The sequence below is a fragment of the Microtus pennsylvanicus genome, chromosome 9 (genome assembly GCF_037038515.1).
Source record: "Microtus pennsylvanicus isolate mMicPen1 chromosome 9, mMicPen1.hap1, whole genome shotgun sequence".
Taxonomy (NCBI): Eukaryota; Metazoa; Chordata; class Mammalia; order Rodentia; family Cricetidae; genus Microtus; species Microtus pennsylvanicus.
In genome coordinates, this window is record NC_134587.1 from 86,307,995 (window position 1) to 86,321,668 (window position 13,674).

General features: G+C 48.3%; 1 protein-coding gene across 1 annotated transcript in view; it reads right to left on the reverse strand.

Moving 5' to 3' along the window:
• The window catches only part of Stox2 (storkhead box 2), a 230,896-nt gene extending 224,967 nt beyond the window's left edge, over positions 1-5,929 (reverse strand). Inside the window, exons 1-2 of the mRNA XM_075986734.1 lie at positions 5,609-5,929; positions 4,978-5,417 (exon numbers count right to left, since the gene is read on the reverse strand). Coding sequence (XP_075842849.1) covers positions 4,978-5,347 — 370 coding nt within the window. The 5' untranslated portion in view covers positions 5,348-5,417; positions 5,609-5,929. The remainder of the gene's footprint in view (positions 1-4,977; positions 5,418-5,608) is intronic.
• Between the last annotated feature and the right edge of the window lie 7,745 nt (positions 5,930-13,674).

Here is a 13,674-nt window from a genome sequence, read left to right on the forward strand (position 1 = left end):
CACTTTAGCTGCCTGGGGCCAGTTCCCAGCACTATCAATTACCTTATTCGTATCTCAGGGGCTGGGAATATGACTCAGTTGGCAAAATGCTTACCAAGTGTGCACAAGGCCCCGGGTTCAATCACCAACACAGCAAAAACAAAAAAATTTTGGATGTTTGTGGGCCCACTAGACTAGAACTGACTGGGACTGATTCGTTCTCTACTCTTTGGCTCAGAAAGCACTAGAAAGTGTATCCCAGTTGCTGGACGAACCAAACAAGTTTTAAAGCGAGGAATTCAAACCACTAAGCTGGACATCAATTAATTAAACAGTTTTAAGTGGATCTAAAACACTTGAGCTGTGAGTTGTTCTGATTTTTGCTTTTGAGCGTAGATGAGTTTTTGGAGTATGCAATTTTTTAAAAAATGCTCTGTCTTGATAATTTACTCCTTGAAGAAGCCTCTTTAAGAAAGCAACTCTTAGCCAAGGGTGGTCTTGCAAACCTATAATCTCAGCCCTCAGATGTGGAAAGAAAATGGTCAAGTAATTCAAGGCCACGGTTGGCTATGTAACAAGTCTGAGGCTAGCCCAGGCTGTATAAAAAGGAGGTTTATAAAAGAAGGAAGGAGGAAAGAAAATCTTTCCGAGATCACCAATTAAAAACTTCCAAATGAAATAAAATCTTACTGCCTACACACTCTAAACAATTTTTTTAACTCAAAGGACTATCCTTAACTACACTCTAAAATGTGTATTTAGGTCTTAAAAGTTGGGCTCAACTATATGAATATTTAAGGATCAAATGGGGCAGTGTTAAAAAAGTCACTGGCAAGGACAGAGATAGCAACCCAGCCTCCCTGGGATATGCATTTAGAGAAACCCATGGGCCCAGGGAAAACCCAAAAGCCCAGCATGGAGGAGGAGTTGGAACAAATGTGTGGCCACAAAAAGGCAGAGGGGTCTCTGGACTCCAGCAGATAGTTGGCATAATCTGAGGGCCACGATTATAGAAGGTTTAAGTATAGAGGGTAGGGTAAGACAAATAGTCTACTTTGGGACTCATTTCTCCCCAAGACTGCTTCAAGGGATTTGTATCTCTTTTGCCCTCCAGTCCCATCTGTCACCTTCTCTGCCCCTAGAAACCTTATTAAAACACATACCAAGTCTGCGGTGGTACCGCATGACTTCAATCTCAGCACAGAGACAGGTGGATCTCTGTGAGTTCGAGGCCAGCCTGGTCTACAGAGCGAGTTCCAAGACAGCCAAGGCTACACAGAGAAACCTTGTCTTGGAAACAAATATAATAATGATGATAATATACATCAAATGGTGACACTTCTGCTCTGCATAAAGGCCCCCCGGTTTCTTCCAATTCTCCACACATGGTCCTTGATCACCTTTCCCGTGAGCTCCACACACTTCCAAACAGGGCTTGAACTCTGCAGCCTTGGAGCTGCTGCTCCCAGCCCGCTGCTCTGAGGTTTGCCTACTCTGGCCCACCCCAGCCCGGCCTGCACAAAGCCAGGCTCCTCACGCCCCAGGAACTCTCTCCTGCCTGCTTGCAAGGCAGATACCACTTCTTGTTCACCCAACACACACGACAAAAGCCCTCAAAGCACCTACAATGCTCGGTTCCCCCAGTCAGAGCCCCAAGCCCCAAACTGCCTGCCTTATCAGTCCTTGTATCTTCAGGAAATGACAAGAGATTGGCACTGGAAAACCCCAGTAAACATGTACGGGACTTAATGGAACACGTTTTACAGAACAATTTTAAAACCTGGTATGCATGTTTGAAATTCTCAGTCAGTTAAAAATAATTACTAGCTTCCCACACCTACATAGACATCACCTTGGGAGGGCACCCGAGAAGTAAAAAGTGACCTTTGACTCTATTTGCGCTCTGTAGGGTATTTCTAAGGAGATACTAGCAGGTTATTTCTAAGTGGCGGATTTGACTATGCCAAATTAAAACGGCTTGCCCTTTGAGTTGCCTAATTCCCTCCTTCTTGGCTGATCCCGTAATCACCACTTTGGTGTCCAACCCTCACCGGAAAGTTTGACAGCTGGTTAGAACTATGTACTTTTGGAATTACAGACACCAAAAAACGCTTGCGTGTTCCAATGCGGACGTTTCCCACTTCTTTCCAGGAAGCTATGAAATAAAATGTGAACGGATGGGCTAGCCTCAACTGTAGTGCAACACAGCCGGACAAAGGCTCCCGGGTAAAGTCTTTGCAGCCTCTTCTCCGGGTGGTGTGAGGGGCATGTCCACAGGAGATGTGCAGGTGACACCAGGAAACAAAGCCTTCCTTTCTATTCCTCACTGGGAGAACCTGAGAGAACAAGTTCACCATCCCTGGTGGGATCTAAGGGACCATCTAGAAAATGATCCCTTGTGTGGATGTTATTATCTTCCATAAGAATACAAAAACGTGAGCCGGCATTTGGCTGTCTTTATTTCAGAGCCCTGGTTAGTTCAAGTTCAGCAAGAAGGAATGTAAGACTTCCTGCAATGCTCATTGGTGTCGCTGGTCCTATTGGCTGGCCAGCGCAGTGTCCGTAAAGTAATTAACAAAGATCACAAAGGAGCGTGAAAGTGTCTGGTAGCCACTCAAGAGCAAGTTCAAGACCAGCTGGAAGACGGCTGCAAGGCATGGATTAGCATTAAAATATAAACCAAGAAATGTGTTACTAAACTAAAGTATCGAAACCAGTGGTTGCTTCCTACTCTTGAGCATAAATTAGGTAAACCCGGGGTGTTTCTAAGTGTCAATCAAACTTTTTCAAAGCAAAGTTTCAGCTTGGCTGTCTCTGGACATCCGTGTATCATGTGATTCTTTGTATTTTCTGTATTTTGGTTTGTCAACAGTCACACTGTGGTTGGGAATGTGTGTGTGAGTCGGCCTCCAGGAGCGCCAAGAAAATGAGGCCCTCCCACCGGCATTGAAGTTCCATTAGAGAATTTTACAGAACGTAAGAATCTCCGGGCAATCCATCACTGCAACTGCGCTTCCTGAAGAAAAAGTGAAGTGTCAGCAGACACTTTGACTGCCCAGACAGTTCAAAAGGCAGGTGCCACCACAAGCAGGTACCACCCTTCCTTTTTTTCTGATGCCTCCCTTTTAAGAGGAAGCCTCATTTCCTCCCTCTCAGGACCCTGTCCTGCAATAGCCACAGACTCCCATCAGGGGGCGCTCAGCCTGTGACAGGTCGCCATTTGAACAGGTTAAGACAGTAATCAAAAAAATAAATCAATAAAAAATAAATAAATTAAAAAAAGACAGTAATCAAGCAACTTCAGTAATGAATTTGGACTCTTTCGAAGTTGCCAAAATGCTTCTCTCTGCTTAATATGACAGATCACTAATTCTTGTTTGTAAACACGCATTAAACAAAAAAAAAATGAACATACTGAAATGTTTACAAATGAAACTATGTTGTCACGCATGAGACAGCAAAACTGTCATAGTGGAGAGGAAGAGGGTTCAGTTGAAACAAAAATCCAGAGGCCGATGTTAAACCCCCACGAGTGGTGTGATGGGGTACATGAGGTTCAAGCCATTATTTTTACATTGCACTGTACTGTCGTCCACAGATGAAATTTCCCAAATGAAAAAACAAAAGCCTGCGGCCAAGTTTCAAAGAAAACTATCGAAATATTATAGAAAAGTCTTGAAGGAGCACAAACACGGAACGACGATTCTCCCCCAAATGTTCAAGTCCTGCAGGCAGACCAATCCTCAGAGGCGTTAATCTGGGCCTCTTTAGTAAGGCAGGCACCATAATTACAGGGGCTGGACGGGGAGGGGGCAGAGAGAGCGCGAGACCTTTGAGGGGCGGCAAGAAGCAGGCTTTTACCAGCTTTTTATCTACTCGATTCAAAGGAGTCTTTGGAAAAACGAATCTCTGCTACGGAAAAATAGACAACACACAGCAAAATACAAATGTTATAAATTTACCATTCGCACAGAAAACACATTAGCAGGTAAAAGCTACGCCTTCGCGGGAGGCGCAGAGACCCAACAAGGCTGCTTTACACTCTTTTACAGTTTGAACTTTTGACCTCCTCCCAAAATGTCATAAAAGAATTTTTAAGCCCTGGAACTAGAAAGAATGCTTTCTTCGTCAAATCGTTTCATAAAGCATCGCTATGTGCTGTGTTTGCTCGTAATCACTGGGCCCAAGGTCCAAAACTAAAAAGTATTCTAAGCACGAGGTTGCCAGGATTAAGAAAAACACGTTAAGTAGCCGTGAAATAAAAAACACAAGTCAAGGCAACGCTGAGTGGCGATCACGAAAACCCTCTCCAGCGACCTCCGCTCTGTTTTCTTTTCACCTTCGCCACCAACAAACGAAAAGATTAAACTTTTTCCCTGGCCCCTCTCTGCTGTCTTTTTTTTCCCCCTCTGCCTTCAATCACACGATGCTCTTTAGAAGCTGCACCACAAGCCAAGCATTTAAGAAGAAATGTACCTTTTGTCTGGTATGGAAATGCGGTAGGATGAAAACGGCGCCAACACACCTGAGATGAGCGACGCTGCCCACCCCCCGAGGTCGCCACTCAGGGAAGGGATGTCGGGGGGACAGAGGCGCAGCTGAAGGACCCGCCGCTCAGACCCGGTGTGACCGGAATCCCGACTCTCCGCACCTTCCCTCGGCCTGGCTCGCACTCCCCAGGCCCGCGAGGCGCGGAAAAGCTGACACTCAAAGCCCGGACCCGCGCGCACCGCCTACCTGGCCAGCCCCAGGCACCGCCCCGCGGGGCGCGCCACCGACGCCGCCAAGAGGTTCCGCAGGCCGCCCGTGAAGTGGGTGGCTAAAGTGCCCAGAAGTTTCCCTATCCCGCGTTCCCCGAGCGCTGCGGACCCCTCCCCGACCGAGATGTGCGCGAAGATTTTGAGACCCCGAGAACTCGCATCTAATTGCCCGCTCAGCACCCACCGGAGTCCGGGGCAGGGCGGGGACCCCACAGCCCGACGGGGCAGCTTCACTCACCTAGACAGCGGATCTGGAAGCCAGAGGGGGGCCGAAGCGCCCTGCGTGTCCAGCCCTCACGCAGCGCCTCAAGATGCTCCTCCTTGCCCTGAATCAGCAGGACCTGCTCGTCGATCCAGCCCAGGAAAAAAGTCTCGGCCACCGCGGCGGTGACCTTCTTGTTCCAGAAGTGTTGCATGTTCTCCGCTTTGAAATCGGCGAAGATCTCGTAGCCGATGTGGTGTCGGGCGAGCTGCCGGGGTTGGGTCCGGGCGGGGGGTGAAGGCTGAACGGTCCCGGGCTTCTCCTCAGCGGGGCTGTCCGCCGGGCCCAGGATGATGGCCAGAGAGTGCGGCGCGATCTGCAGAAACTTCTCCATCTTACCAGGCATCTGCCGCGCGGACCGCGCTCACCGGAGCAGCCGTTGCGCGCCGCTGGAGGGATCCGGCACCGGGCGGTGGCTGTGGGAAGAGCGGAGAGCGTCGGGGTGTCGCCCAGGGTTGGGGGTCCGCGCCTCTCCCGCCGCGCCCCGAGGGAGCACCGCTGTCCCCAAGGAGCAGCCCGCGCGAGGGCGCAGCAGGTCCGCGCGCGGGAGTGCAGGGAAGGGACAGCGACGCTGAGCTCGCTGCCCTCGAGGTCCCGCGCCAGTTACCTGCAGCTCCAGGCCACCCTCCGGGCACCGATCATTTTCCAGCCGCTGCACCCTAGCTTCCTTTGGCACCCGGCAGCCCCAGCGGGGGCGGAGACCCGGAGGAAGGGTGTCGAGGGGGCGGGCAGTTTGCCGCGATCCGGGGTATTCCCTTGGTCGGATCCGGCCGGAGGAATTCAAGGAGGTCGGTAAGGGAGACCGTGGAAGTGGCGAGGTTGGCTGGAGAGTAGAGTTTACGCGCCCGGGTCCAGGCAGATCCGGAGGGGGGGAGGGGGGGACGAGCGGCGCCTCTTGGAAGGCACCGATTCCGGAGCTGCGAATGTCGCTCCGCCCCACGCTCCACCCCCGCCCCCACCTCCCACCTCCCCTCAGAAACAAGTGGATTTGCTGCCTGGTTAATGTACCCTTGGAAGTTGCTGTTTCAAAAATCTAGTCAACCACGAAAAATTGCCGTCAGTCCCTCCTCCCAACTCCCGTGGACCCTTCCCTCTTCTGTCTCCAGCCTGTGTGCGAGCCTATCTTGGAAGAAATCCAGCAATTCCTGGGGTTAGCTATGCAGTGGGAACGGTAATTATTACGCCTTCTGACAAACTTTAACCTCGTTTCTACGCCAAGTTATGATTTGCAGTCCTATCTAAAGAGGCGATTGCCGTAAGAAACGATAGACTGTAATGATTGTCCAACTTGAGCGTGCATCAAGATCACCAGGAACACTCTAAAAGCCAAGTAGTGGCCACGAGATGGCTCAGCAGATAAAGGCGTTTGCTGCCAAGTCAGACTGCTTTGAGTTTTATCCCAGGAACCTACATGGTGGGAGGAGAGAACTAACTCTGACAGCCAGCGCAGGCGCGAAAACACAGACACACGTGCACGCAATTTTTAAAAAATTGATAGTTAGGCACCACTCCTAGGGTCTAACTCAAAAGGCTGAGGAAGCACGGAGAAATGAATCCTATTCGTTGGTTGTTTTTTTTTTATTTTAATCACATTTATTTATTTTGTGTGAATGAGCACGAAAGAGGAAGTCAGGGGCAAACAGAAGACAGCTTGTGCTCACCACACAGGTGTGAATTGTGTAGCCTAAACTTGGATCATCAGGCGTGGCAGCAGGCGCCTTTACCCACCACGTTGCCTCTCTGTGACTTCTAAGGAACATCTAGGCTTTCGACTACCCTTCTTAAAGACACTGACTTATAAAAAATACTCAGATGATGTGGAGGTGTCAATAAACTGTTTGCTGATAGCTTCCAGATAGTTTAAAATCACAGAAGTCACAAAAGGGGGGGAAAAAGCACACACTTTTGTCCGACTGAAAGGCAACCTTGGGCACTGAGCTTGGGTTTCCCAAGTGTAGAATGGGAACTGGGCCTTGCTTTATTGCCTGCCTGAGAAAAGAATCCCACAAGACGGGGGAGCAGATTGTGCTTTTTACATTCAGCATGGTTCACAGACTCCAGGTGCTCTTTGGACTTCAACCCACCATCCATCGAGGGACCGCAGCTGGAGCTCCACTCTGTGCCCTCAGAATTTCCCAGGCACCCACTGCCTGGCGAGACCTGTTATTTTCTTGCCTGGATGTTAACGATGTTCTCTAAGCCTCAATTTGCCCCACTCCTCACTCTGTTCTCCAGGCCTGGGCCTGAGTAATGGCAGTGGGAAAACAAAAGGGAGACAAAAGGCGCACTTGAGGCGGTGTCTTTTACTTTACATTTCTGCCTTTATTATGATTTGTTTCAGCATAGTTTCAGACAAAGCTGCAAGAATAGTACAAAAAAATTACATATCTTCACCTAGATTCCAGAATAGTTAGGGTTCTGTTATCTCCTACATACACTGAACCTTTTTTCCTAAACTTTTAAAATCTACTATTTGTTATTTTATTCTTTGTAAATAGCCAGTATCTTCTTCAAGTTTCTTTTTGATGGTGTGGAAGTGAGGGTGTCCGTATGTGGATATGTGCATCAAAGTGCCCACGGAGCCCAGAAAAGGGGTTCAGAGTCCCTAGAGCTTGAGCTAACAGGCAGTTGGGAGTTGCCTGGCACGAATTCTAGGGATAAACTTGGGGCCTTTGCAAAAGCGATCCACATCTTTGCAGCCCCTAAAGTATCTTTTTGGAAAAGACACTCTAAAGCCAGCACTCCTGGAGTCAGAGGCAGGAGTTATCTACAGAGGTCTACAGAGCGAGTTCTAGAAACAGCCAGGGCCACATATGAAACCCTGTCTCATAAACAACAACAAAGACAAAACAAATCTACTTATCATGTGCGAGAGTATGAATGTATGTATACACATCATATGAATACCCAGTGCCACAGAGACAAGAGAAAAGAATCAGATTCCCTGCACTGGAGTTAAAAGGCTGTGGGTATTCAAATGCGGAGGACTGAATTCAGGTCCTCCAAGAGCAGCAAGCACTAACCACTGAGCCATCCCTCCAGTCCCTCAACAAGTGTTTTTTTCAAAGACCCATTGAGACTGAATAAATATCATCCTGCTTCTCCTCCGACTTTCCCCTAACACATATGCGGGGTGTTGATTGCTAAGGTCTGGCTGGTGCTACAGGTTTATCGCAGCCTTCCTTCTGCATTGCTAGCGCTCGGCTGTACCAGCGTGCTATCCTTTCTCCTCTGTCCGGTCTGCACCCAGAGGGACTGTTCACTCTTTCTTTATTCTGTAGGATATAAGCCTTATCCATCATTACTAACATCGCGTACTCAGCACAAAGTGAGACCCTCTAGAATCCTCTAAAGCTGGTTGGCTCTAGAACTTCCTGACTTGCTGACATTTCAAGACATTCCAGGATCTTTTAGCTCCAGCCAAGGACCCAGCCACTCCACTTTTCCGGGGAGTCCTGCTTCTTATTCATGGAGACGGATGTTTAGGAACCAACGCTTTGCAACTACCGAATGCGCTCATCGCTACTGAGATGCTATTTGTCTTTGGCTAGGACACCCCTCAAGATCCAAACTCCCCGCTTTATGCTGTATTGGTCTCACTTCTCTGTACCGCAACAGTAGTGGGGGGTGGGGTTCACTCGGATGGTTGGGGTGGTGTGGGGCCCATGAGAGATGCGGGATCTGGAGCACACGCTTGTCTGAAACGCACAAGAAGGGGGACCTTCGTTCAAGCGCCTGACACCTGCTGGGGTTCCCCACCCTCCCTGGTCTTGCACATGCGGATAGAATTACTACTTCTTTTGTTGTGCCTACACTGCCTGCTTCTCCCAGAGCCCACACTCCAACTGCACGGCAAGACTTAGCTTCTCCCCTCCGCTGAGCAAACTGAAGTCTACTATTCCCAGATGTGTGGATTCTGACGCTTCGGTACTAAACATGATCACATCTTGATTTTCTTGAAAAGTGTATTGTTATCATGAGAATATAAAAGTCACCTGGACACATCTTCCTTATGGTGACTGACTACCTTCCAGAACTTTCTTCAGTGGTTGCTGTTCACACAGGGCCGTCCCAAGATCCAGTCTTTTCCAGCTGAGTGCTTCCAAACTCTGCACTAGGCACAGATGTTGCATGTCCGAGCGGGGTCTCCATCGTTGCTTCCCTGATCCTTGCTCACGAAGGATCCTCAAAAGTTGCTCATCGGCATCCTGATTATCGCTCAGGCCTTGCTAGACTTCAGCCCTTCAGAATGCCAAAGCAAGGCATGCTCTGTGATTTAGGCCTTGGTCCTACATTGCTTTCTATTGTAGTGCTAAACACCATGGCCAAAAGCAACTTGGGGAAAAAGGAGCTTATTTCCTTTTACAGCTTGTAGTCCACCAGGAAAAGAAGTCAGAGCAGGAACTCAGGGCAGGAACCTAGAGGCAGGAACTGAGGCAGAGGCCGTGAGGAGTGCGGCTTGGTGTCCTTGGTGTCCATGGTGGTACCCTCCCACATCAAGAATTGCCTATTGGCCAATCTGATGGAAGCATTCTCTCAATTGTGGTTCCCTCTTCTCAGATGTCCCTGACTTTTGTCAAGTTGACAAGAAACTAAGCAGCACAGACTTCTCAACCCAAGGACACTGTTGATCACCTTGTCTTGAAGCAGCTGTGCTTGTGCCGGAGGGTCACTATCCATATCAAGTTCATTTTCTGGTGTTTGTTGTTGTTGTCCATTTGGTGGGGTTTTTGGTTTGGTTTTTTTATGGAGGGGGTTGTTTTGGTTTTGTTTTTGTTTTTGAGGAAGGTGATTTGTTTTGTTTTATTTTGTTTTGTTTTGAAGCAGAGTCTGGCTACAACTGTCATGACTGGTCTGGAACTCATTCTGTAGACCAGGCAGGCCTCGAACTTACAGAGATCCACCCGCCTGACTCTGCCTCCCTAGTGCTGGGATGCCACCGTGTTTCTTTTCCATGAGTGGTTTTTGAGCAAGAACACACCCAAAGCAAAGCATGCTTTTCCCTAGGAAAATGTGTTCTACTTTCAACATGTGCTGCCTCTCATGTCTCAACCAGACATTTCCCCCTTTGCAGACCAGCTCAAACACCTCCCACACAAAGGTAGGCTGTTAGAAATTTCTGTGACTAAATGGCCTATTTTAATGATTATTCCAGAGCAACAAGAAAACAGATATTTTCTAGAATACTCAAAGAACCGTGCTTTACAATAGAGGGTTCTTGAAAGATGAATTCATTCTTTGAGAAACAAATGGAAGTTTCTGTCTCCTGCTATTCCTACCAAGGCTCTAAGGTCTGCAAGCCATGTTTCAGTCAAGTCTGCCCCTGAGTCTTCAGAGAAGAATCCTCTTCTCCAAAACAGGTGAGTCAGCCTTCGAGGTCTTGGTGAGTCTTGTCCACATTCTCTTTTACTTCTTGATCCAGAGGTCATTAACGGCCTTTGTTCCGTAACAACCCCTCCTGATAATGATGGTACAGGGAAATTTACTCCAGCGTGTAAGGGTGTGGAAAGGTCTTTCATTATTGCGACGGTCTTTCAAGGCAGCTTCTGATCATTCTCATTATGTTACGGGTGAAGAGACTAAGGCACACAGAATGTAAGTGATTTGTCGGGATTGCCCAGCAATAAGGCAATCAAGCCATCTAAACCTACAGTCTAGGTCCATGCCACATGATGCCATCAGTTGAGTTGAGCGGTCTTCCCAAAGATCCTTCAACGATGCCTCGTGGGTAACTTCTATATGGCATCTGTATTAACTATCTGCATAACAAATTACCTTCAGAGCAGCAGACATGTATCATCTCCCAGTGTTGGCTGGCCGGGAGTCCAGGCCTGGCCTACCTGAGTGCCTCCGCTCATCTTTTCTGAGGTTGCGTTGAGCTAGGGCTGTGCTTTCATTCGAGACCTCCCCTGATGTGGATTCACCTCCAGGCCACTCTCGTGGTTATAGGCAAGGTCTCAGCTCCTGACTCTCAGAAGTCCTCTCTGCTCCTGGAAGCACGTGTCTCTCCCTAGGGGACCAGCAGCGTGTCAGATGGCTTCCTTAGATCACCCAGGACAGGAGTCACAGTGTTATCTTAGTAGCGACACTCAGTCACCTTTGCTGTGGGGGGTTTCCAAGAAGTCTGACATTAAAACCCAGCCCATGCTGCAGAGAACTAAACAAGAGTATTAGTAGGAACAGGGAAAGGCCAGAGGGCTCTTACAAACTGTGTACCACTTCGGAACTACCTATGGACGATGGAGAGTTTATAGCGAACTCTTCATAGCAAACTATGAAGACTTTCCAACTATCCAGACAGTTCACAGGGCAGTCATAAGTTAAAAGAGCGTCTTCTACATAAATGTGTGTACATTACAGATACTTAACAAGATCAGCAATGCACAGGCACACACACCTTGCACAAACGATTTCTTTTCCAAAAACTGGCTGTCATCTTTGAGGATATGCTATTAGAACTCAATAGCACAAAGACGAGATTCTCCGGGGTCCTAATTCTGTCACTACTTCCGTTACTATCAATCCACTAACATGCAGGGGAATGGGGGGAGTAGTCACAGCAGCAGGAACTCCAGCCAGCTAATCACAGTAAAGAGATGGAGAGCAAGGAATCAGGAGTTACGGTAGAGTTGAGCTCCCTCTTCCACTTACAGAGCTCAGACCCTGCACAACTAAGACAGGTCTTCCTACATCAGTAAATATAAACAAGACAATCCCCATAGGCTTTCCCAGAGCCCGTCTCTTGTGTGATTCTGACTTCTGTTGATATGACAATGATTTTCCTAGATTTCCTATGTGAGGTCTTCATGCAGACTAGCAGCCGTGAGATTTCCTAGCTATTTTCCGAGGGAAAGCGTTTAACATTTATCAAATGTTTTGTTCTTATAAAATCTGTCGGGAGCCGGGCAGTGGTGGCACACACCTTTAATCCCAGCACTCGGGAAGCAGAAGCAGGCGGATCTCTGTGAGTTCGAGGCCAGCCTGGTCCACAAGAGCTAGTTCCAGGACAGGAACCAAAAGCTATGGAGAAACCCTGTCTCGAAAAATCAAAAAAAAAAAAAAATCTGTCGGAAATTGTAAAGAACACTTGCTATTCTAATTTTCCAAGTGGAGAAGTGAGCTTCTCGGGTGTTACACACTTAATACTTGATCAAACCAAGATCTGAACTAGATCCGATTCCAGACTCTAGGCTTCCTCAACACGCAACGCTGGATTCCAAAAGGTTTGAAAACTCACTAGATAGCCACTGTTCGATCATTTACAGGAAATTCTCCCATCAGTGGCTGGGGGAAAGTTCTGGAAGAAGGTGAAGAAAGTCGTTGCATACCTGACCCCATAGTCCCCAAAGCCATTATTACACCTTGGGAAGAGCATTTACCTAGCGGTTCTCAACTGCAGCTCAAGATGCGTGGGCTTCTGTCTAGAATAAAAGGACGTGGAGAATGAAATCGTGTCCTCTCACTGCCTGCAGTCTGCTCCAGCCTTGCTGGAAGAGGAAGGCTTTGCTGAAGCTATCCTTCTCCATGCTTAACAGTTGCTTCTTGTCCATGGTACTAGAACAGAAGCCGGAACAATCATCACTCAGGGAGGCACATTCCGGTCATGCGCCTTCAGTTTGGAATTCACAGTGAGGGCCAATGGCCTTCTCTAAAGATGGCTGCCGTATGCTGTTCTAGCTTCTGTTCACATGCATTTCTATGATAAAAAAAAAAAACCAAAAACCTCACCACCCACTTCGAGAGGTAATAATGCCTATCACTTCCCTCCCTGTACTCTGCTCAGACACTGTGATTTTTTTTAACCACCAGAACAGAGCTGACGGTATACTGTCCCGGATCTGGGCACAGGCCTGGTCGATTGCCTGCTTCCCACTCATCCCTCCTTAGAAGGCAGCTACCGTGTAAACAGTATGAGACTGCACCTGGGGACACGCAAGCCAGCCTCAAGGAGTGGGCATTTAGACAGAGCAGAGGAGACTGGCCCCGGCTGTTGCCATTTTAGGCCAGGCACTAAATTGTGAGTGTTGAAACCATTTCCAGCAGACACCTTGTTTAGAGCTGGGGCCCTAGGCTGACAGACCACACTGAGCTCCCCATAAATCTCCATCCAGCTAACCCACCGTAGCTAAAGCTTTACTTTTGGAGTGGCGGAGTTGACCCATCCCCACTGTGTCCTGCCTAGATGCCTTTTTTTTTTTTACAGAATCCTGGTCATAATAAAGTGGTGGCCATTAGATATCACAAAGTCTATGATACCTGATCTCATAGAAATATATCCCTGAGGGCTGGGAAAGGGCTCAGTCAGTAAAATGTCACCATGTCTGAGGAACTGAATTTGGGTCCCTAGAACCCATGTAAATGAGCTTAAGATGGGGAAACGGAGAGAGGAGGAACTGTGGACGCTATTAGGCAGACTAACCTGCTCTACCTGCTGAAATCCTAACCAGTGAGAGACCCTGTGTCAAACAAAAGGCAGAAAGCACCAGAGGAGCCACAGCCAAGGTCGTCCTCTGATGACACATGATGACACACGCCCCGTGCGTGCTGGCACCAGCACCCACCCACACACTCACACACAAGAGCCAGACCATGGAACCCTTCTGCTTTTGCAATAGGTACATATTTCATGGAGAGCTATAATTTATGCAAATCTAGGCAGGAAATAGTATGTCA